The sequence below is a fragment of the Poecilia formosa genome, unplaced genomic scaffold (assembly GCF_000485575.1).
Source record: "Poecilia formosa unplaced genomic scaffold, Poecilia_formosa-5.1.2 Scaffold123, whole genome shotgun sequence".
In the NCBI taxonomy this organism is placed as follows: Eukaryota; Metazoa; Chordata; class Actinopteri; order Cyprinodontiformes; family Poeciliidae; genus Poecilia; species Poecilia formosa.
In genome coordinates this window covers 1,218,723-1,241,613 of record NW_006800062.1, presented here as the reverse complement: position 1 = coordinate 1,241,613, position 22,891 = coordinate 1,218,723, and the positions used below count along the sequence as shown (strand labels likewise).

At 35.7% G+C, this 22,891-nt stretch overlaps 1 protein-coding gene across 2 annotated transcripts in view; it reads right to left on the bottom strand.

Annotated features, from left to right (window-relative positions):
* ltk (leukocyte receptor tyrosine kinase) overlaps positions 1–20,001 on the bottom strand; it is a 79,645-nt gene extending 59,644 nt beyond the window's left edge. Inside the window, exon 1 of one of the 2 annotated variants that reach the window (XM_016675956.1) lies at positions 19,544–20,001. In XM_016675956.1, the coding sequence (XP_016531442.1) occupies positions 19,544–19,586 (43 nt within the window). In that variant the 5' untranslated portion in view covers positions 19,587–20,001. The remainder of the gene's footprint in view (positions 1–19,543) is intronic. The other variant, XM_016675957.1, reaches the window with a different exon arrangement.
* Positions 20,002–22,891: the final 2,890 nt, after the last annotated feature.

Genomic DNA, 22,891 nt, shown 5'->3' with positions numbered 1-22,891 from the left:
GAACAACATATTCAGAGTTGTAATTAAGCCAAAACTGTACAAAGCACTATCTGCACACACATTTTTAATTTAAAATAAAAAGTAACCCTTGCCTGTAAATGTGTTCTAAATAAAAGTCCTCAGGTGGAAGTTTTAGCTTCATCTAGTCCAAATTATGTAAAAATTATTCTATTAAGCACATTTTTCTATCCAATTATTAATCTATTAATCCAACAACAGTCAAAAGATCAGCCCTTCACTATAATGATGTTAGCTTTCACATGTTTTAGCTGCAGATTCTTCCTCTGGTGTTAATTAATGCTGTTGTTGCATTTTAGGCAATAGCATTTTTATTTTTTTATTTTCGAAAGGAATTGAATTATTTGCTTATTTGCATATTTTAGTGTATTTCTAATACTGTATGGAGGGATTATTTGTTTGTAAACACAGTGGATGCGCACGCAACTTGACTGCAGGAAGAGCCGGCCCGCCTTTAAACGCTCGCTCGTTGCCATGGTTACACGCATTCATCTTGCCGTTGTAACATTAGTTAGCTTTTCGTCGCAGCGTTATAAAATACGTTGTGCTACTAAATTCACATTATTCAATGACAGAGTGTTGAGGACCGTAAGCATTAAGGGCAGGTGAGTCAATAAATGACGAGAGAAAAAGCCGCAAACGTCGGAAATTAGCTAGCTAGCTATTTTGTAAAAACTGGGTAAAGTAACTCGGTGCAGATCGTCTGGAAAGGCTGCAGCATCTACAACCGGTGGATGTGAATCTGAGCCTCTAGAAGTGATTGCAACTGTGGAGATATGAGCAAATTAAAGCTCTCTTGTGAGTATTCATTCCAGTTATAACTCCGAAGAGCTCGGCTTCTGGTTTTTTTTTTCTGATCAAAGAGCCACTTTAGAACTACGGAAAGACACCAGTGTCAATTTCTGTAGTAAGGAAATTGTGTTTGTGTCCAGTCAGCATTAATGAGTCTGCTAGTGCAGCAGGGGAAAAGTGAAACAGAGGAGGAGTTGTATTGTATTTTATGTGCCTTTATGTAATCAGTTTTCTGTTTTCTTTGCTCTCATTTGTCTGTTCTGCTTCCCTCAGAGTATTACCATAAGTACACATGTCGGATGTAAAGAAAACGATGCATAAGGTCAGCATATTAGGCAGCTGAAATGAAAACAAGATGTCTGCAGGAATCAAATCAGGGTGTTAAATGTTTCCCAACACACAGAAAACTAGCATCAGTCTTTGCTGAAGTAGCTGTTTGATGTCTCTGCAGTTCATTTTCAATTCTGATGTATTTGAAAACTGTTTCTTGCTTTTTAAAAACTTTTATGATTGTGGAAAATAAAAAATCAGAATATAAACCTTATGGTTGTGGAATGATGCAACAAATTACATGAATTGTGAATTTAAGAAATAAATCCCAAATCCAATTCAGTTTTTTTAAAATTTGTTTTAAAGGTACTTGGAAAAAATAAAAATATATAATTTGAAAAGAAATATATACAATCAGTTCAATCTAATTATGTTGTCTGATTCCAATTTTCTCCTAGCTATAAAAAGCTTGTGCAACATGTATCAGTCTTTTATTAAAATTTCTAAAACATTTCCAATCAGCCAAGCGGACAGCAATGAATCACTGATTTCAGAGCAATCACAGCTGCTGACCGAGTTTGTTGCGTCAGTGGAAAACGATTACATTAAGTTATTAATTTTGCAGCAATCTGTCATACTGAGCATAACAAAAATCCTCATTTTACATAACAAAAATATTCATATTTATTTAATTTAACCCCTTAAAAGTTGGTTTAAGCAATTAATGTTTCTTTAAAATAAACAAACTATATGAAAAAATACAAGTTAGTTTGTATCCAAATAATCACAAATAATCCTGAAGGAATAATGATCATTTTATTTAGTTTAAGAACTAAAATTCAATAAAATGACAATGAAAAACTTAAAATTCACCCCAAATACAAAACCTGGTCAACAGCCAAAGTAATGCAAAGATAAAATAAAATTCAAAAAGAACCCAGAAGATAAAAAAGCAAATTTTTTCTTCTGTTTCTCTGAATTGTAGCTGAAAGATGCGAAAATATGTGCATTTGTCCTTTCTGCTTTATGTTACACAGCTTTACATTTTCATTACCACTCCGTTACCAATGTCCCACTCATTGTGTCCAGAATGAGCGGGACATTTCAGCATATAGCGAAGAAAATAACATTCAGTTTTTAGGAATCTCTGTTCTGCCTCATCTTACATACCCTTTTGTAAAGAAAGAAAAAAAAATCCAATGCAAGCAGGAATGAATCGTGCGCTAAATGCACAACAAGATGCGTTTTCTTCACAGGTGGAACATTTACAGCTGTGCTGAGAGCGTGTCAATAACCCTCGTCACCTCCATTCAAGCGTGAGTCACTGTGTGATCAGTTCATGGTGTTTATTCCCCTGCAGAAAGATGCATGAGTGCACCAGAGCTGTAATTCTGTGTAATCATAAAAGCTGTTCCTGTCAGATCTGAAAAGAAAATGCAACAAACCTTGAAAGTAGGAGCAAAAACGAAGAAATGTGAATAGCTTGACAGGTAAAACAGAGGTGATGCTCCACACTAATTAATTTTGAATATAAATTTTAAGGAGTATGCTTGGGAAAGTAATATTCACCTACAGCACTCCCAGCACTTCAGCCTGAATACATTTTCAAATTAGTTCCTTGCTATAGACATTATGCAAGACGTTCATGAACATGTCGCAGTGTGTGCCACTGTAGAAAAGCATTTATTGGCCTGATTACTACCAGACCTGTGTAATAATAATAATAGTTAAAAAAACATCAAAGTAAAACCTGTTTGACACCATAAAGTCGGGTAAAATATATCTAAAACAAACTCATTATTTTTCAATTAAAAATTGTTGATACTTAGCAGTTTTGTGACTTCAGAAAACCACAGTTGATGCATTTCCATTGACCCTATAATTTCACAAATTGGAATTACGAAAATAAATTAGCTTAATGAAAACACGACAATTTAAAAAAAAAATTGTGTTTCAAAGTTTTGTTTTTCAGATGAATCAAAGTGAGTTTAGTTAGCAAAACTGCAAATGAAAACCTTTTTTTTTTTTACATCACACGAGTCGTAATCAACAACAGGATGTTACTACTGGTGGAAATGACAAAGAAGACAACAGGAAGTGGTAGGATGATGGCACTGCATATTTTTTAATGACTTATTGCATGAATAAACTTATTCCCCTGTGATTTTGTTTGTATTTCTTATTTAATTGATACATCGTAATCATGAAACCGTGTTTTTTCAACACAAAGTCTGGCACACACTGGCAAGTAAAAGGAATAATCAAATTTTACTGAAGATCTCAAAATGTTTTTTGCAGGAAAAAAAGAAAATTGTTACTGATTAGTATCACATATGATTTCATCTCACAGATTCAGCTTAAAAAGGGCGCTAAGGCATTGTAGTGATTGGTCAGAAAGGAATGATATGCAGAAAACATTGGGGTGGTTGGTCAAGTTTGCAGCAAAGTTGTGAAATGTGAGAATGACGACAGAGTCTGCAACTTCCTGGAGGGACTGAATAGAGGTGAAGAATCAACCAAAAAGGGGCAGTTGTACCTAAATTACTCAGAGTAACAATGAACCACCCAGAAGGTCAGAAAGGAACAACACTTGCCTCTGGCAAGGTCAAAGTTCAAGATTCAACATCTAGAATTCATGTCAAAACCACTGCAAACCAAAATCACACAAACTCCATTCCACCTGGGCCAACATGGAGGTCTAATGAAATAAAAGTGAAAAAGTTAATCTAGATTCATGACAACAATGTGGCCTTTTGAGTGGGAAGATAAAAGTATGGTCTGAATTTTAGGAAATTTAGGACATCTCACTTATCTCATAACGGATTTAGGCACCGAGCCCCCACACAACTCTGCAGGGAAAAGCAAGTATAGACAGTAGGTGGATGGATGTTGTTAATAAAGGATTATATAAGGGTCTTATAAGTTTAAATTTCTGTGTAGGAGAACTAAAAGCATCTTTTCAACTCTCGAAAGGCCTCGACAACACTGATGACATTAAACTGAAAGGTCACTATCAGTAATTATGTTCCTGAGATGAAGGAGAGTCGGTGCGTAACGCTGCCATCTTCATCTGCTCCCCAAACGTCTTCCTCAGTGATGTCAGCTTCACCCACATGGGAAAACTAATAGCACCCATCACATGACGGCAGAAAATTGACCTTTTCTGAGCTCCATCTGATGCCAAAACTAAAGCTAAACTTAATATTCAATAAAATGTGCCTTGCTCTAAATTACATTAAATGCTAAGTTACTGAGAGAAGAAGTCCAGAAATGCATTTTTCATAATGTACTGATGATTGATACAAGAATTCAGCCAATTATAAGGCTGAGTCCTTTTAACATTCCTGCTGTGTCTCTGAGCAGCAAAGGCTCTTCTTACTTAGTGTCTGAATAGATTTTTGCATGAGGATTTCCAGATAGTCGCCTTACAGTAAAACTCCATTTGTGTTCATTACTTGAAATAAAACCTTCATTTGTCAAGTTTTATAGGAGGAGTTAATGGTGGAAACCTAAAACTGGTTTGATGCTTATCCAATCAAATAAAAAGTAAAAACCAGACAAGGTTTTATCAGACTCCCAGTTCACTCTTTTTCCATAACTCAGATGTATTTTGAAAGCGTCAAACATTTGAACTCTTTTGAACAAATACAAAAGTAACTGGAAGGCAACTGTACATACCAGCACAAACATGAGCCATAAATATACTGTGCATCTTTAATTTTCTGCCAGCCAGCTGTAGACTTGTTAGTGATTAGAGGCATTCGAACACAACCACACAAAGTGAGAAATCCACAAAATGCTTTTAAGCCGTCCTTAATGAGGTCATTCACACAACGTGGGAACGATTACTGACAGCTTTTGTTAAGTCGGGAGGACACAAAGTTCTTGGCTTCTGCTCAAAGGCAAGTTCACACTTATTTTATAGACCTGCAGACCTCCAACTTTTATATATTAGCTTCAGAGGATTATCAGTAAAGTCTCACTCGTAAAACATTTTGTTACTAGTTTCAGTTTGGCTCTTCAGCTCTTTTGCTTTGACCTGTGCGGTTTTCTACATGCAGCAAAGGGGAACCTGAACACATCAGATTTGACCTTTAACCTACAAAGTTTTCTTCACCCACATATGAACTGAGCTGTCAGTTTTTAACCCATAGGGAATTAAATCTGCCCATCTTTTTCAGCTATAACAACTTCTGGAACAGCTTTCCATAACGTTTTGTATGGATATAGGTTAATATATGTTCAAGTTGTCTCTTGAAAGTCCTGAACGCATTATTTCATGGTTAGTGGTTGGAAAGAGGCTAATAAGGGATTAGCCAACCCATTTAAAGGACATCCAGCATGCCCACATCTGGCTAAGGAAGTTCACCCTAAAAGCAGACCACAATATGCTGAGGAAAGTCCAAGGCTCAAACAGTCATTTTTAGGAGTGAATTTACAGAAAAGTATATTTATAAGATTAACTTTCACAGCATGTTTGAAAGAAGGAACCTTTTGATCCACAAAAACATAAAGATCAGACTTAAAGGTGACCTACACCTTTAAGTCCTAATTCAACAGATTAGGATAGGTCTATTGACTATACAAAACATGTTTGTTACATGTTTTTGTTACACAAAATCATTCTTGATAATAAGAATTTACTCTGCACAGTTTTGTCTATTTTGAGCTATTTCAGGGCGTTTTGTACCTTTAAATCCAGGTAAGCTGCTGTTGGCCACGCCCCCAAATCAACATTTAAACTCGTATGTGAAAATGGCTGCAAGCAATTATACAACTGTAAATGTTTGAAAAGCAGAAGTGGAGCCTCCTGCACAAGCAAGAAGAATGCAGCAAGTGGTTTCTAAATGGCAAGTCAACAACAAAACATGTGTCTTTTCCAGCAGTCATTGTACAGCGGTAAAAACAGCTGACCAAACTTGCTGGAGCTTTACTTGGGCTGATAGGTCACGGTTTTGCCAGGGTTGCTAGGTAACATTGTAGCATCTGCTGATTTGTGAAGTTACATTCTGGAGGTTTTTGAAATGACTCATTTTCCAGACACCAAAAAACATTTTGCCAAAGACCAGCTGGGCTTTTTCTACTGCTTTTTTTAGAAGCAGTAGAAACACAAATGGAAGAACAAAAACGTGCAAGATGTTAATTTTGTCAGAGAAAAGTCGACAAATACAGCCTTTAGGGTTATCCATATGACAAACTGGTGGTGAAATCTTCATGGTTTGGGAAGCTTTGGACGTTACCATAAGATCCACCATGTATTTGAGAAAAATGTGAAGTCATCTGCAAGAAAATTAAAGCTAAGACTCAACTCTGCAACCTGACAGAGAGATGGATGACATGGAAGAAGATCCATCAAAGACTTGGTGGGAAAAAAGAAAGTCCTGGACAAAGATAAAGCCCAGATATTTATCTCACTAAGATGCTGTGGAGTGAGTTGAAACAGGCTGTAAATTCAAGAAACTCCTCAAACATCTCACAGCTAAGATAAAAGAGAAACTTTCCAAAGGCCAAAGAAGCATCTTCCTGATGGTTTTTCAAAAAAGCAACAAAACACATTTTCAATCCTCCAGTGCAGAGAGACATTATTTATCCCTCCGATTGACTGATTGTTTACAACCTCAAACAACGTTAGAGAAAAAACGTAAAGATTTTTGAAGCATCAAAAGAAAGTTCAAATTGATACTAAGATTTTATCCGCCTAGGAGATGAACTTTTACGTGGATCAGATCCTTAAGTGCTCCTGGAATAAATCCATTTGAATATGAAGCTCACACACTCCCACAGTTAAAGCGTAAAACATTTTAGAAAAGACGTTTGACCTTGTTCTGTCAATATCTACAACTAAGCTAACAGCAACAGCAGCATAGACTTTCAGTTTTGATCACACTGTTCATTTTATGGCATAAAATGTTTGTAAAGTTTATACACACTTTCGACACATTTTTAAAACTAGAAATTTGCTTCTCAGAAGCTTCTACTCTTGAAAAAACAGCCTCAGAAAATAAGATGCATTTAGTTCACATTAACGCAATAAAACGGCAAAAATTCCCCAACAGTTGGTCCCATGAGAAACTACAACAATTCTTTAAGTATTACAGAAATATCCTCTGGTAATTCAATTTAAATATTTATTTCCCAGGTTACAAAAACGCTTATCTGAAGATTTCAAGATCTGACTGATTCCCATAACATTTTCAAAATGGAGGCTCACATTTTGGATCTTACATTTTTAGTTACTACTGCTGATTAAATGCATGTTAAACTCAGTTTCAACACTAAAAACTTGTTTCTTTTTGGAAAAGAGTGACCTCTTTTCTCATGACCTATCAAAAATCAATCACTGACATTATTAATTAAAAAGTGACACTAAACTAAAGCTTTATGTTTTGTATTGAGTGATCGCTATCAAGACTGGGAAACTTTTGTAGATTTCTCTGTTATTATCAATATTATTATTCAGACTAACATATATTGTCTATTATCAACTGATTAGATTTATTAAAAACAATCACTCATCTGAAGGACCACCCTGACTACAGCACTTAGTACTCAAAATATTAAAGAAAAGGATTAAATTTTAAGATTTATTTAGTTTATTGCTCTCTCAGGACTCTAAGGAAAGAAGTTTGTTTCTAAGTTTTGTCTTTAATCTGAGGTTTGACAATAAAATGAAGAATAAATTCAAAGTCTCCACCTACAATTCGACAGCTTATAAAACCAGAACCTCCAGGGACAGAACTGGAAAAAGTACCAGTTAATGTCCTCCATGACTTGTTCCTTATTATGCATATAATTTATGCATTGAAAATTGAAACCAGGTGATGTTTAAAGCACAAATCTCAGGTGTTGAGCAAAACAAAAAACCTACACCAATAGAACGTTTTAGGATAAGTAAGAAAATAGTTTTGTACACAAAAGGAAAGTTTTATAAATCCCACTGTGGTTATAAGACTTTGTAAAACAGTAGTATTTTAACTACTCAAGATATTAAGCCATTTTTTTGAGTGTATTTAAAAATTGAGTTGCGACAACGTCAAATATTTGTGCTCAATTTTAAAGTTAAATTTATGTTATCCTATTAATGGTTGGTAAAAAGTTTTTTCCACTTTTACATAAAAGCTTAACCTTGCACTAAAATGTGGTATTTTTTCCACCTCAAAGTCCAATATGGCTGCCTCAGTAGAGCTAAGTGAAGTAAAAAACAAGTTTATTTGGAGTGCCTAACTACAACAGTTTGAAAAAGAATGATTTAGACAAATGTAGCATAGTACATGATGCAAACAAACAAAAAACAAAGAAAAACTGCAACCAGAGTTATTGGGGAAGGAGACATCAGGAGGGGCTGATCAGCCAATCAGAGGCAGACGTGAGTTAATACTAGAGCTGTGTACTCTTGATTACAGAGTGGAAATATTTATTCTTTTATTTCTAATAATGATTCTGCTTCAAAATGATTGTGCCCAACTTTTTATAATTAAAATATAATTATATTTGGAAATATTTCTCTTTTCCAATCACTTTGTTGTGAACTAAATCCAGTTTAAACTTATTTTTGTTCTTGAACGCCACCTTTTTGGGAGAATAAAGTTTTAAAAATACGAATGTTTTACAACAAAGTGTAAATGAATGTCATTTTCCACTCCTCTGATTCATTAAATGTGGGATGTTTTTTGTACTTTCTAATTGATTTTGCTCTAACAAAAATGTGTTGGTGACATAATTGGCTCTTTATTAAGGTTTTTAATTAGTTTCAAAATAATCCATCCATTTTTTACTTATTTTTTTTCCACACAAAAACAGTTTTACTATTGTTTGCAGCCAGATGCAGATCTAAAGACGCGTTCATGTGCTGTGAATCAGGCTTCCAGCATTTAACAATTAAGCCCCATAATTCAATTTATAGTTTAATTGGTTGCAGCTTGGCTCCATTTAACTGGTTTACTGTAAGAGACGCACAAACATGTCACCCTTTCACAGAAAAAAGAGTTTTTAAAACATACCATTCAGTTTTCTCCTTTTCATAGACAAGAAAATACAAAAACAGGGCTTTGAAGGCAACGTCCATGACATTTACATAACATATGATTTCAATATTGTCACAATTCAGCTGACATAAAGAAAAAAACGTGATTTTCACAAGAAATGTTCTGACTGAATGGCTTTTAACACTGAAATGTGTTCACTTTGAAAGATGATGGTGGCAAACTTAATGAGTTTTCACATAATGGGTTGCAAAAGAAATGTTTAGAAATGTACTTTTATTTTCTCGTTGCAAATACAGAACATACAAGTAGTTTTCATTACTGGGTTGAAGACAGTCAATTACACTTTTACAGTCGACTGTAGCTACATTTCTTACATGGTATATTGAAATTTAAAGCCTAATAAAATAGATCTAAATAAAAATAATTGGTACTTTGAGGAATTATTAATGAAAAAACTGAAAAATAGCCAAAACCTGCATTTATTTATATATATTTTATTAAAAATTAATTTGTTTCTTTATCATTTTTAGTCAAAGTTTTAAGAGCCATTGTGGAAGGTCAGAATGTTGCAGGTTGTAGAGCCGTCATACAATAACTAATGACTTGAGTGGCTTATTCAAAATGCATTTACCCAATTAGAAAACTCTTGTCACTGGAAATCACCAATTAAACTAAATGCATGTACTAAGCTCACATCTAATGCACACATTATCGTGAAGCTCAACAGCACTTCTAAACCGTGAACCCGTTATTTTGTGGAACAAACAGGAAAATGGAAAATGCACTGAATTAGAAACTTGGTGAATTTTCTGACCTGCAGAGTTCATCCTCACCGTGACTCACCACTTTACTGCAGTTAAGTGGAATCGGCTGTCCAGCGAGTTCACAGAGATTACTGCTGACATAGTGCTAATTTAATACTTCCTGAAATATGGGGAAAATTAAAAACACAAGGATGACTCTGTAACGGTTGCTTTGAGAGTTGTTTGTTCTCTTCCTCTATCAGGACTGTTCCGACATGTTATTGTTTTTGCACTCTGACGGGATCTCCACCCTCTCCTATTGGAAACAATCTGTGCAAACAGAAAGGACATGTTTTGTATTTCAAACTAACAGTTGGCAAGAGACGTTACTTAGAGAAACACTTTACTGCCAAAAGTATTCGCTGACCTGCCTTAACTCACACATGAGCTTAAGTGACGTCCCATTCCTAATCCATGGGGTTCATTCAGTATGACACTGGTCCACCCTTTGCAGCTTGAACAGCTTTTACTCTTCTGGGAGGCTCTCCACGAGGGTTAGGAGTGTTTATGGGGATTTCTGACCATTCTCCCAGAAGCACATTTGTGAAGTCACACACTGATATTGGACGAGAAGGCCTGGCTCTCAGACTCTGCTCTAATTCATCCTAAAGGTGTTGAGGTCAGGACTCTGTGCTGGCCAGTCAAGTTCATCCACACCAGGCTCTACCATCCATGTCTGTATGGACCTGCTTTGTGCTCTGGTGAGCAGCCATGTTGGAAGAGGAAGCGGTTACCTCCAAACTGTTCCCACAAAGTTGGGGGCTTGGAATTGTCCAAAATGTCTTGATATGCTGAAGCATTCAGTGTTCCTTTCACTGGAACTAAGGGGCAAAGCCCAGCTCCTGAAAAACAAGCCCACAGCATAATGCCTCCTCCACCGAACATTCATGTGGCACAATGCAGTCAGACAAGCACTGCTCTCCTGGCAAACGCCAAACCCAGACTCATCCATCAGATTGCCAGATGGAGAAGTGCAATTCGGCAAACCACCCAGGAGGCAATGTAGTGTATGTTAAATGAGGATAGGAGGTGAATATATATAGAATCAACCTTTAAAACCATTGTTTTCCAACATTAAGTTTGTCAAAATGTATTTTAAAATATGAAAACTGAACCACAGGTAAGCTGTTTTCTATATCATTTGTCTGCCACAAGTTACTTACTCGCTTTTAATGGTTTTTTTTATGTCCAAGGTTGTGATATAGTTGCAGTTGAAGTTGACATTTCTGTGAGTAAAACAAGTGAAATCCAGATCTTGTCGTAAATTGTACCATGAGTGTTGTGTTATAAAGACAGATGATGTTAAGTACAACAGGTTTTCAGCCAAAAAAACAAAACTATGATGTCCACTGTGTGAGATTTAGGTGTTTATTCTGGTGTAGGCGGTATTTCTTTTATTTATTGTAACTGTCTGCACACATGTTTGAAGATTTGCTGCTCTCAAAGAAAGGTTGAAATACAAATACAGTCAATCAATCAGACTATTTATGTAGCACTTTTTATGCTAATAAAAATGCAAAGAATGTTGCAGCTTAAAAATAAAAGTAAAAAACAAGGGTAGCCCAATACACACACCATCATTCGAGGAAACATTTTAAATCTAATGAAAAACTTTCTAATCAACTCCTTACTTTATGAAGAACCACTGATAATCTTCATAAGATCGTTTGCATTTTATTTTAGGACTAATTAGAACATATCTGAATGGTATGATAGTTGGAGACATACTAATGTTTATATTTTGATATAAATGTTAGATTAACTTGTTACATTCAGGCCTTTTTGATAACAAACTCAGTGACTTTAAAACAAAGCGCGACTCGGTTTTATTGCTGGCAAAAAGCAATAATCCACGCGCTGCGCGCAGAAAAATCATATCCTAAGGTTAATGTAAAGTTCATTTTAATGTACAGACATCCTGAAAGAAAGCACACACCTCTTAAAGAGAAATAACACATGCCATCTGTTCTACTTTTAAAAGTTCACAAAGCAGCTCAAATGACATGATGAGATCCAGCTCTGAAGGCCGAGATGCTGGAACGGAGCGCAGCGGTTTAATTACGGTTTTCCAAAGGGAGCCTTCCAGGTACAGTTTCATCAGTTATGGTCACTCCTAGAGTTCACAATGTTTATCTAGATAATTATAATCCACTGGGGGCTGCCGCTCGTTATGCATGCGCAGCATTAGACAGCCCCAAACATTTAATTAAGAAGCTCCACAGCAACAAGTCGGTTTAAAATAAACACCTGCAGTGTTTGAGATGTCTGCGTGATTCAGCCATTGGTGCTGTATGAAAGATGACTCTTCGTTACAGATTTAGTACCAAGTTGAGTAAATACACAAAACTTTATTATTAAAGCACTGCAAATATAGAAAATTGTACCAAGTATTTCTGGTGCAGTTTCTAGTGCAAATTTCAGTGTCTTAATACTGAAAATAAGATAAAACTAACTTGAAAATAACTTTTCAGCACAAAATGGGAGCTAGTTGTAAGTCAACAGTTCCTTAATATTAACTCTAAAGTTCTGGTTCCACTGGCAGATTATTTTACTCATAATAAAAAAACTTTACCCACGTTACAAGTTACATAATCTGCCAGGGAAACTAGCACTTTATCCTTCTGTTGTAATGTGATCAGCAACAGGAAGTTACTACAGGTGGAAAAGACGAAGAAGACAAACAGGAAGTGGTAGAAGGATCAAGTGGCAGCAAGTTTTTTATCGACTTATCACGCAAACAAACTTATTCACGCTTGATTTTAATTGTGTTTCTTATTTAATGGGAAAACAGCAATTACTAATTTGTGGTTTTCTTTTGACATTAGCGGAATATAAAATATGTTTTGTGCACATTTGTAATGGAAACTTAGCTAATAATATAAAGCGCATGAGAAAGTTTGCTTCTTAAATTTGACTGTTTCCCAAAATTCATCCAAGATTATTTAAAAGACTAAAACATTATTCTAATGCTTTTTGTTTTATTTACTCTGATTATCTAGATCCTGATACATTTCTAACGTGATACGTTTTCACACAACTGTAAATTAGAATATTTTTTATTCTCAAGGCCCAATAGAAAAAAAAGGAATGAATGCATTTTCAACAGTCAACACCGTCCACAATAGTGGCATTGTTTACTTCCTCTGTCTATCCTATTTTCCTTAATTATGCTTTTTTTTGCCCACAGTTGTTCACATTTACTAAAAGGCAGAAAACATCTTGAAGCCACAGTCACACTTGAAAGGAACTTCAGCGCAGCTGGGTTATCATCTATCTGCTCTCCAACCAGGTCAGAAATGGCCCTCAGGCGTCTCTTTGATCCTCCATTCTCGTATTTTTACGAACACCGCGTTAGCATCATTGCACTTAACTACGGGTGAGCAGCAGAGGTACTAACCCTCCGTCTATTCCTTCTTTGTGGGGCAGATGACCAGCGAATGGAGACTTCAGTGAAACAAGCGGGACAAATGGAGTCTTTAAATGTTAGACCCACCACCAGACAATGGAGATTTTATGTAATCTGACTGAAATATGGGTCATATTTTCTACAAGTAAAGTTTCATCACTGCAAAAATACAAAATCCGAGCAAGTATTTTGATCCAGTGTCTGCAAATATGCTGATATTTGCACCAGAAAGAATTATTTCCATTATTTCACTTTTAACATGAGAAAAATGGAAAGTGAAATAATCTGCCAGTGAAACTAGAACTTTTTATTAAGGGATCATTTACTTAAAGCACGTTCATACATCACGTTGAAAAGTTACTGGTAAGTTTGATTGTTTTTCAACTGTGCTGTAACATTTGTGCTAGAAGTCAAAGTTACTTGGTAAGATTTTGTATTTCTGCAGTGCAGAGAGCAAATCCATGTTAAGTCCAACATTTCTGAGCGGAAAACCGATCAAGTCTCACATATTTGAGGAAAATCCTGGATAAACCTTAAGTTATTCAAAAGAAAGGTTAAAAAAATGATTTAATATAAAAAAATATCCAGTAAATCCAAATCTTGTCTTTTTTCGATGGTATTTTCACGATCCATATCCAACTTTTTCTACATCTAAAAGGGACAATTCCTATTTTTTTACCCCCCAAAATCTAAATTGGGCCACTTCAATATGTAAATCAGATATTTATCTATTTTAATAATGTCTGCAGTCTGAATTCTTATGTCGCATTTTATCAAACTTTTAAGCCACTGATGTGAGATATGCATCATAATTCTGCACCAGATGAAGCGAATCAGAATGTAAATGTCTGAAGACTAGAATTATGAAAAATATTAAACAAGTAAATCGCACATGGGCATTTCCCAGCAGCCACCAAAGATGCTTCACGCGTAGCATCTGCACCGAGCCAAACACTGATTTCAACACTTCCCTCTTGTTTTGGGGAGACTTCAAATGCGCTTTTTGTTAAATTTAGCAGCGTTTAGATAATTTCCTCCATCTTCTGTCTTCTCTTGATCAGTACAAGAGATTGTTCCCACATGTACTCCCTTACCTGCCTCAAATTCCTGCTGCTCATTCTGAATGTTGCTGTAGGCCTCTTGGCTGCTTTCCTGACCAGTTTTCTTGTCTTTTCATTTGTTCTGGAGGGACTTCCAGTTCTTTACGTCACAATGTTCTCCGCTTAAATAGGACTGTCTTCTAAACTTTGGAAAGTTTTTGTCCATGAGATGCTATATGGAGTTAATGCAATGTTTGGAAAAACAAAGAATAATCGGAAGCACATTTAAATGATGGGTAATTGATTTTAAAATGAGTTTAAATTAAGTGGTTACTTATAAACATAGTGACATTCTAATTATGGCTATAATGATTAATCGGATTAATCGTGATGAGACGATTATTTCTCTAATCGTCAACTATTTTCGCAAACGATTAATCGTTAACTATAGTATGCTGACTCAAAATAGTCTGTTTGCTGATAAAACAACTTATTCAGAGCAGTATTTAAGTCAAAATTGTACAAAATATTTATATATTTTGCATTTAAAATAAAAACATCTTTGTGTGTAAACATGTTTTAGCTTCATCTGGTTCAAATTCACTGAAGGAATGCTGTTTAATTACATTTTAGGCAATAAAATGTTTATTTTTTTTATTAAAAACGAATTGAATTGTTTGCTTATTTGCATATTTTAATGTATTAACATGTCTTTCTTCTCTTTAATGTGTTTTTATATATTGATGTAGTTATAAAGCAGTAAAATCTCCACAACCTTTGACCTCATCAGGTCATTCCTGAGTCTTGGTAAATCTCTGCCAAATCAGAGGAAACTCCTCCTTTGCTCATAATATTGAGAGATACGAACGGATGTCGAGGAAATGAGAAATAAATCGCAATAACTCGAAGCTGAACTTTTAAAGAAACAATATGAGCGAAGGAGCGGAAAGTTCACGTCTGTAATAATGCGTACCTGCGCAGCGTCGCATTTTTTCATATAAAGGTTCAATAATCGCACTTCATCATGTAGACGTTGCCATTTTCATAAATGTGTTTATATCGTTCCCTCTTGACTGTTTATACTCTTTTTAAATCATAACTTTTCCAACTTTATGTTTGATCAAACTTTGATTTAAATGTCTCCTGCTGGAAGAGAGTAAAAAATAAAAAACACTTCAGTTTTTGTGTTTTTCTGCTTTCAGAAAACAAGTTTGTGGTTTTAAAAAGCAGGTGGACATGAAACTGAAGAAAGTAGATTAAATTATATTTCAAATGTGTTAATTTGACAAGGCAGGTCAAAAATAATGACTATTGACTCCTGTCAATACCAACTGTGTTATTTTGACAAGCTGCTCATCAATGGATATGAGATCTTTAGTGAATAAATGTCATTATAAAGAGAAAGAATAAAATGAAATTAGAAAAAAGCAATGAAAAGAAATTTAATTTTACATATTGAAAAAAAAATTAATTAAAAATGTAAAAGGAAAAATACAAATTTAACATATAATAATTATTATTAAATAAAATTTGGCAACTTTTTCTGACTTCATCATCTAGTTTTTAGTACAAATATATTATTACATTTGGAAAAAGACAAAACTAACGTACAAGTTTTCAACAAGATATAGAAGCTTGTTTTAAGTCAGCAATTTTCATATTGATTTTAAAAAAATGGACAGATTATTTATCTTATAGCATGAGAAAAATGTCTTGTTATGCAATAAATAATTTGTCAGTGTAACCAATACTTTTTAAACTCAATATTAAGGAATTATTGACAAGCTCCTATGTCTTTCTGAAAAGTTATTTGTAAGTTAGTTCTGCCTTATTCCAAGCTCAATAAGATATTTGAACTAGAAACTAGACTAAAAATACTTGCAGTGAAGGATCTCTGTGTTGTTTTGGTGTGAATGACGAGCCACGAGAACGACGGCACAACGGAAACATCCAGAAGAAAACAAACGAGTTAAAAACCATGGCAACGTGATTGAACAATCAACATAAAACAGAGGCAATAATTAATCATGAAACATGAAAAATCTGGACTAGTACACAAATTAATAGCAATAATAAATAGAAAGATTCACTGAATAAGTCCAGAGGAATGCAGGGAAATTAATTAACACTAAGGAAGTTGAACTAAGATTCAAATAGATTTAAATTTAAATCCAGAATATTTGGTAGCCTAAATATAAAACACAAGAGTGAACCAAAACACTCAAACATTGTAAAACATCTCTCTACTTTTATATTTCCTGTCCTTTTCAGGCTTCATTTATATCTTTCTTTCGATTTTCCTTGAAAAATTTCAATTACCTTGAGAATGAACGGTGATTATTTATTTATGTTTTTGTTATTTTTTTTATAAGTGCATTGAATCGCACAGTGGGATTCGTGGTAAATATGCTGATTGGTGGGAAGGTTGTTCAGATCGTGAAGCTGAAGTGGACCAATGAGCCCCACACAGACCCAGCTGAGTTTTTCCACTGCGTCTTTCTGTGGCCAGTCAATACGGAGTGGGTGTCCAGTGGGCTGTGGGGGCTGGAGCTGGGTGCATTTCATCACATCCACTGCAAAACCAAAACCACCCGGTGGAGCTTAACCCAGAGAAACTGCTTTTCTTTTCATCATCATGGTGTCACAAAGCGTCGTCGGATCCATTTTAATGGGATTTTAGATGCCCAAGTAAAATATTTAGATCTAATTATGATGAAAAGTAGCTTGAAAGTGTAAAAGCAGTATGTATAGTGCTGTCTGTGCAAACAAAAATGCATTGTGAAGTCTGTTATATTCAAAATAAAAAAGAAATTTTGCACTTTATGGAGCTTTTATGTTATTGGTCAAAGATTAAAAAAGTGAATATCAGTGAAAGATAACCTGATTAAACACAAAAAGAGATTTAAAATTACTGTTTCATGTTTAAAGAGAAGAAAAAGCAATCCAAACATTTCAAAAACAAAATCTTACCAAATATTTCACTCTAGTTTCTAGTGCAAACATCTTAGTAAACTTAAAATAGGACGAAACGAACATACAAGTATGGTAACTTTGAAGCTTGTTTTCAGTGAATGATTTCTTAACAATGATAAAGTACTAGTTCACTGGCAAATTATTTCACCTATAACAAGATATTTTCCCCATATTATAAGTGAAATAATCTGTATTGGAACTAGAACTTTTTCATCAATATTAAGGAATTATTAACTTAAAACAAGCTCCGTTATCTTACAGAAAAACTACTTGTAAGTTAGTTTTGTTTTATTTCAAGTGTACTGCGATATCTGCAGTAGAAACTAGACAAACAAATTCTTGGTAAGATTTTGTGTTTTTGCAGTGAACCAATGTGGAATCACTGATACTGACTCTCGTTTGTCGGCTCACTGGGGTCTCTGTCACTTTGGGTTTTCTTGTAAACCACATTGAGCTCCATTATCTACAAATGGAGAAAATATGGAGCGGTGGTGAACAGGAAGCCAAAATCACGTCAATCAACTCATCCCGGACGTCACAAGGGAACAGAAAACAAGATGTGAATGTACTGCAAGCCTAATTTGAAGTCAACCATTAGAAAGGAGGATTTTGTTAAGGTGGCATCACTGGAAAAGATCCAAATCCAAAACATCTGCTGCCCCCAATCAACACTAAGCTCTTTTTCACCAAAAAACTTATTGATGAACTTTGAGACAAAAATAGAAATGTATGTATTTATTTTTTGTATGTTAAGCAAAGTTTAACATTGCAGTGAAGTTTCCTTTGCTTCTTGGTATTGATTGACCCTTGAATTTATTGCCTCCATTCGTATAATGCATCGCTGCAAAAAAAAAAAAAATCTTACAAAGTACTTTTGGTCTACAGTGAAGAAAATATCTTAGTAAACTTGAAATAAGACAAAAGAAACTTATAAGTAACTTTACAGCTAGATATAGGAGCTTGTTTTGAGTCCTTAATGTTGATGAAAAAGTAGATTATTTCATTTAAACATTTAAAAAATCTGCCAGTGGAAAAAGAACCTTTTTGTCAATATTAAGGAGTAATTGACTCGCATGTCTTGTTGAAAAGTTACTTGTGTGTTAGTACACTTAAAATAAGAGAAACCAGACAGAAATACTTAAAATTTTGTGATTATGTTGTGAACATGAACTTGTAGTGTTTGAATTAAAAAAGACTCAATTTGTCACTGAACAGCAACAGCGAACAAATTCCTCTGGTTTTTCCTGCGATGACGTCGTAGGAATATGTTTTATTTGCAGCATTAACTCCTTTTGTTGTCCTGACAAACATTCACACATGCAGCTCAAGACATCAAGCAGTGCAGACTGCAGGAAAACAACTGATGTCATAGAACATGACTTTAAAAACATAAACACCCGGGATAAAAAAATTCCTTAAGCGCTTGTCAGAACTGGAAAACCAATCGCAGTCTGTGCTGCATGCCGCATTCGCCCCAGGACTTGGACGGAGTGGGAGAACTGACTTAATGCTGTGAAATTTGGCAAACGCTCACCCTGGGCACTTTTAAGTGACTGACTGCAGTAAGAGCCACTTCCAGAGATCCATGCAGCGACTGTAACTTCCCAAGCTGCAAGGGGGAGGACTTTATAATGTGAGATCTGCTTGTTAAAGAAAACTGGGGGCTTGTTGAAGAAGAAAAAAAAGTTGCCCTCCTTAGAATCCATTCGACTGGTTAAACTATTTCTCAGCTAAAGAAATTGTAAATTTTTAAGCAGTGATTGAGATAACATGGTAGCTTGATTGGAAATATGCACTTATATGTGCAGTAAAGCTGCCAAACCCAAATGAAAATGATGCTCTTAAACAAAAACATTCTGGCTTAGATGTTATTTATATCTTCCTATCTAAGCTGAAGTCACATTTTCTCCATTTAGTCCAAACAAACCCAGCAGCGGTGTGCTTTATGCTGACAGGCAGGGAAGCAGTTTTCGTGCCAAGTCTTGTCCCCCTGCTGCAGTGTAAATGAATGTAAATCAAATTCTTTCAAGTATTCCTCTTGGGGGGAAATGACAGCTACACAGATGCCAGGATTGTTATTAATATGTTTTTTTCACAGTGCGTGGAAACTGAGGTGAGAAAGGATGAAATCACGCCGCAACAGGAGAACAAATAAAACCCCAAATCCAGGTTACACATTTAAAAACTTTAAATATTAATAAAAAAACAACTTTGATTCTTTAAAGCTATAGAAGTTACAAATAAATGAGAACTTACTTAAGAAAATCACGATGGGGAGATGCTTCCTCCTAAAATCCATGACTTTCCTGGTTGCACGGCCACAGCGAGCGGAGCTTCTGGTTCATTTACTCCCGCATCAACGCGTGGGTCTGACCGCCTGGACGCGTTTCGGCAGACGGACACATGCGCGCTCCTCCGGCCGGACTGTGGAGTTATTTCTCCAAGTTGCGCACTGTTGTTGCCTTTACTCACTCCAGTGATGCTGATGCTGCTGCTGCAGCTCCCGGTGACGACAGAGCCCCAAACCCTCCCCCTCCGTTAGTCACCGCTCCTGCGGGGCTCTTCAGTCCCGCAGATGTTTCTGGTGCGTTTTAAAGGTTTGATGGCAGGATGTGTTCTTGGTCTCTGAAGAAAGCTCCGAGATCATAAAACTAATCTCAGTTAATGAGGTGATAATCTAAGAACAAACCGGAAGGTTGATAATAAAAGCGTCTGCTTCATTTTGACTATAATTAGAGTAGCTGAAAAGCACAATTGCGTTTTATGAGGCTAAATATGGCTCTCACGCAACACCTTTCCCAGCTTTTAAGGCTGGGGCTTGTTAACGGGAATCTGATGTAAAGCTGCCGGTCGGCCAGGGGCGGTTCTCGTCTGAATGGGGCCCTGACGCGGCCCCGCTTCCTTCAAACCACAGTTGGTAGTAACTGGTTACATTTACTTTAGTAAAGTTTTGGAAAAAAATACTTTTACTTGAGTAAAATGTCTGGATACTCTATCCACTCAGTAATTCTACTGAATGAAGAAAAACCTCATTTTAACCACAAATTCACCAGACACCTGCAGTTTTTGTTAAAATTTGATTTGTTTTAAACTGAAAGAAAAAAAAACTATTTATTTTCCTGATCAATTATTTTCATTTTGGCTTTTAAAATACCCCAGATTTCTACATAAAAAGCCCAGTCTGATGATGTAGTTTTAAAATATTAAATAATTGATGTTTTGATTCTTGGTCAGATTCTCTTTTTTTATTAACTTCTTTTATTTTCATTAACTCTTACTTAAATTCATTTTTGAATCATTTTTGATAAACAAAACAAAACCAACACATTAAATATTCCTTACAATAAAACTGAAAAACAATGAAGACACAAAATAAAAAAACTTGTGTTGAAAATAAACTTAAACTATTGTGCAGAATTATTACACAACAAAATGAAAAACATTTTCCCATCTGCTTTTTTTAAGTTAGATTTTTAAATAAATTCAAATTTCTACCATTCAAAATCAAACGCGCTCAGCCTCCTTTCTTTAAAAACAGGGAGAAGCTTTTTCTTTATGGAGTCTGTCATTTTTCTGATTTATTAACGATCAACTCTGTGCAGGAGAAACCACAACCTCCCAGACACCGTTCAGAGAAAAGGATTGTTTTCTTTCACCGTAAATCCTGTCTAACAACTGGGTTCAGTTCAGGTGAAAAGAGCGGCTGTTAAAGATTAAATTACTTTTCTTTTTTACATGTGAAAACACTGCATTGCTGTTTTGACCATTTAAAATAAAAATGCTCAAACTTTGGAACATGGGACAAATGTTTGGAGTTAACAGAAAAAAATAAAACGCAAATAATTTCAATCAAACACATACTTTATAAGTAGTAAAATCAGCAAGTAAATGTTTCACAATTTCAAAATGCATGTTTTTTTTTTTTTTAATAAATAGCCCAAATATGGTCCAGTTTCTTTAAATATGTTTTGAAATTCCCCTTTTGGAGTCAAAGCCTACAATTTGATACTGCTGTTTGAGTGAACAGCACAGGGGAGCAAAAGATATTTATTAAAATAACATGCAAATATCGCCTGGTAAAGTTATTCTGGGTTGAAGGGACAAAAATGTGTCACCCCTACCACACTGCTGCCCTGGGCAAACTGCCATATCGCCTTTAAAAATATCTACAGCTGCTTTTAAATATCAGCAAAATCACCTGAAAATCAAACAGAAAATCAAAGTAAATAATTATAATAAAAAGTAAGCTGTTAAAGTTACGGCTGGTAAATTACAACATTATGCTCAACAACAAACTGCTGAGGTAAAATGCTCCAACAAATGCTTTTGGTATTTTTAAGACAGCTTCCTTTTGGGGATTTGCAGGCTCCACCGCATGCAGAGCATGACGTTAATGGCAGAGAAATCAAATGGAAATATTTTCTGTGACCTTACAAAAAAAAGTGAAAATCAGAACCAAGGTCTGATGAAATGGCTGGAGCACTCTAGGAGTAGAGTGCAGGTTTGATAGGAGGGATTTTCATAAAAAAGAAAATCCATTCTGGCCAACATGACTGATTTGTAAAGGCATCAAGCCATAGCAAAGGGTTGCTGCTATTGTTGACGATTCTGTTAGTGATTTCTTTAGAGTATTTTTAAGGCCGTCCATCTTTACCCACATTTACATTCAGTTAAATCTCCCGACTTTCAAGTGCTGACCTCTGTTTGTGCAGCTGTTTTTATATCTGTTTTCACATTTTACCATGTTACAACCTTTCCATTCATTTACCTTATGCTGCGTTTACACTGAAGGCGTCTGATGCTTCACGTTAGACGCGTTTGCATTTGGAGTCATTTTGCTCCAGACGCGTTGGGATGAGTCGTCGTTTCCCCTTGCCGGTCTCCTAATACTATGGCCGATGAAATTAAGAGGGACACCAAAATATTATGTTGTGAAAGCTTCTGCCATCGTAACTGAGGCTCCGATGTCTTTGCTGAACATTTTGCATCTTGTTTTTATTAAGCGAACAGTGACAGCTCATAACCACAGGTTAGGAGCCGCTTACCTCTTTTTTTCCTCTCCTGGATACTTTGATCCATGGCGGATGAAATAAATTTTGGTGGCCTTAGGATCGCATCTCTGCTTTTTGCAGATGATGTGGTTCTGTTGGCTTCATCAGGCCGTGATCTACGACTCTCACTGGAGCGGTTCGCAGCCGAGTGTGAAGCGGCTGGGATGAGGATCGGTGCCTCCAAATCGGTGCCTGCATCTCCTAGCAGGACATGAACTACGGGCCCCTTCGTCAGGTAGCAGTCTCTGACTGGCTGATGCTCCATGTCAACCGCAGAAGTTCAGTTTTCTACTCCAGCATCCATGTTAGACCACTGCGCTGCGCGAGACACAAACTGTGCCGTGACGCGCGTCCACATCGATTCTGAATGTTAAAACCAGTCGCCCAGACGCTCAAATTGCGTTCAGTGTGAATGCAGCATAAGTGAAATCTTGTCAAAGGGGAATTTCTGTCACCTTTGGAACAAACAAGAAAGCCAGTTTTGTCTATTTCAGTCTAATTTATTGGCATTTTGTGAAACAGTAATGAATAAAAGTAAAGTGGATGGAAAAAT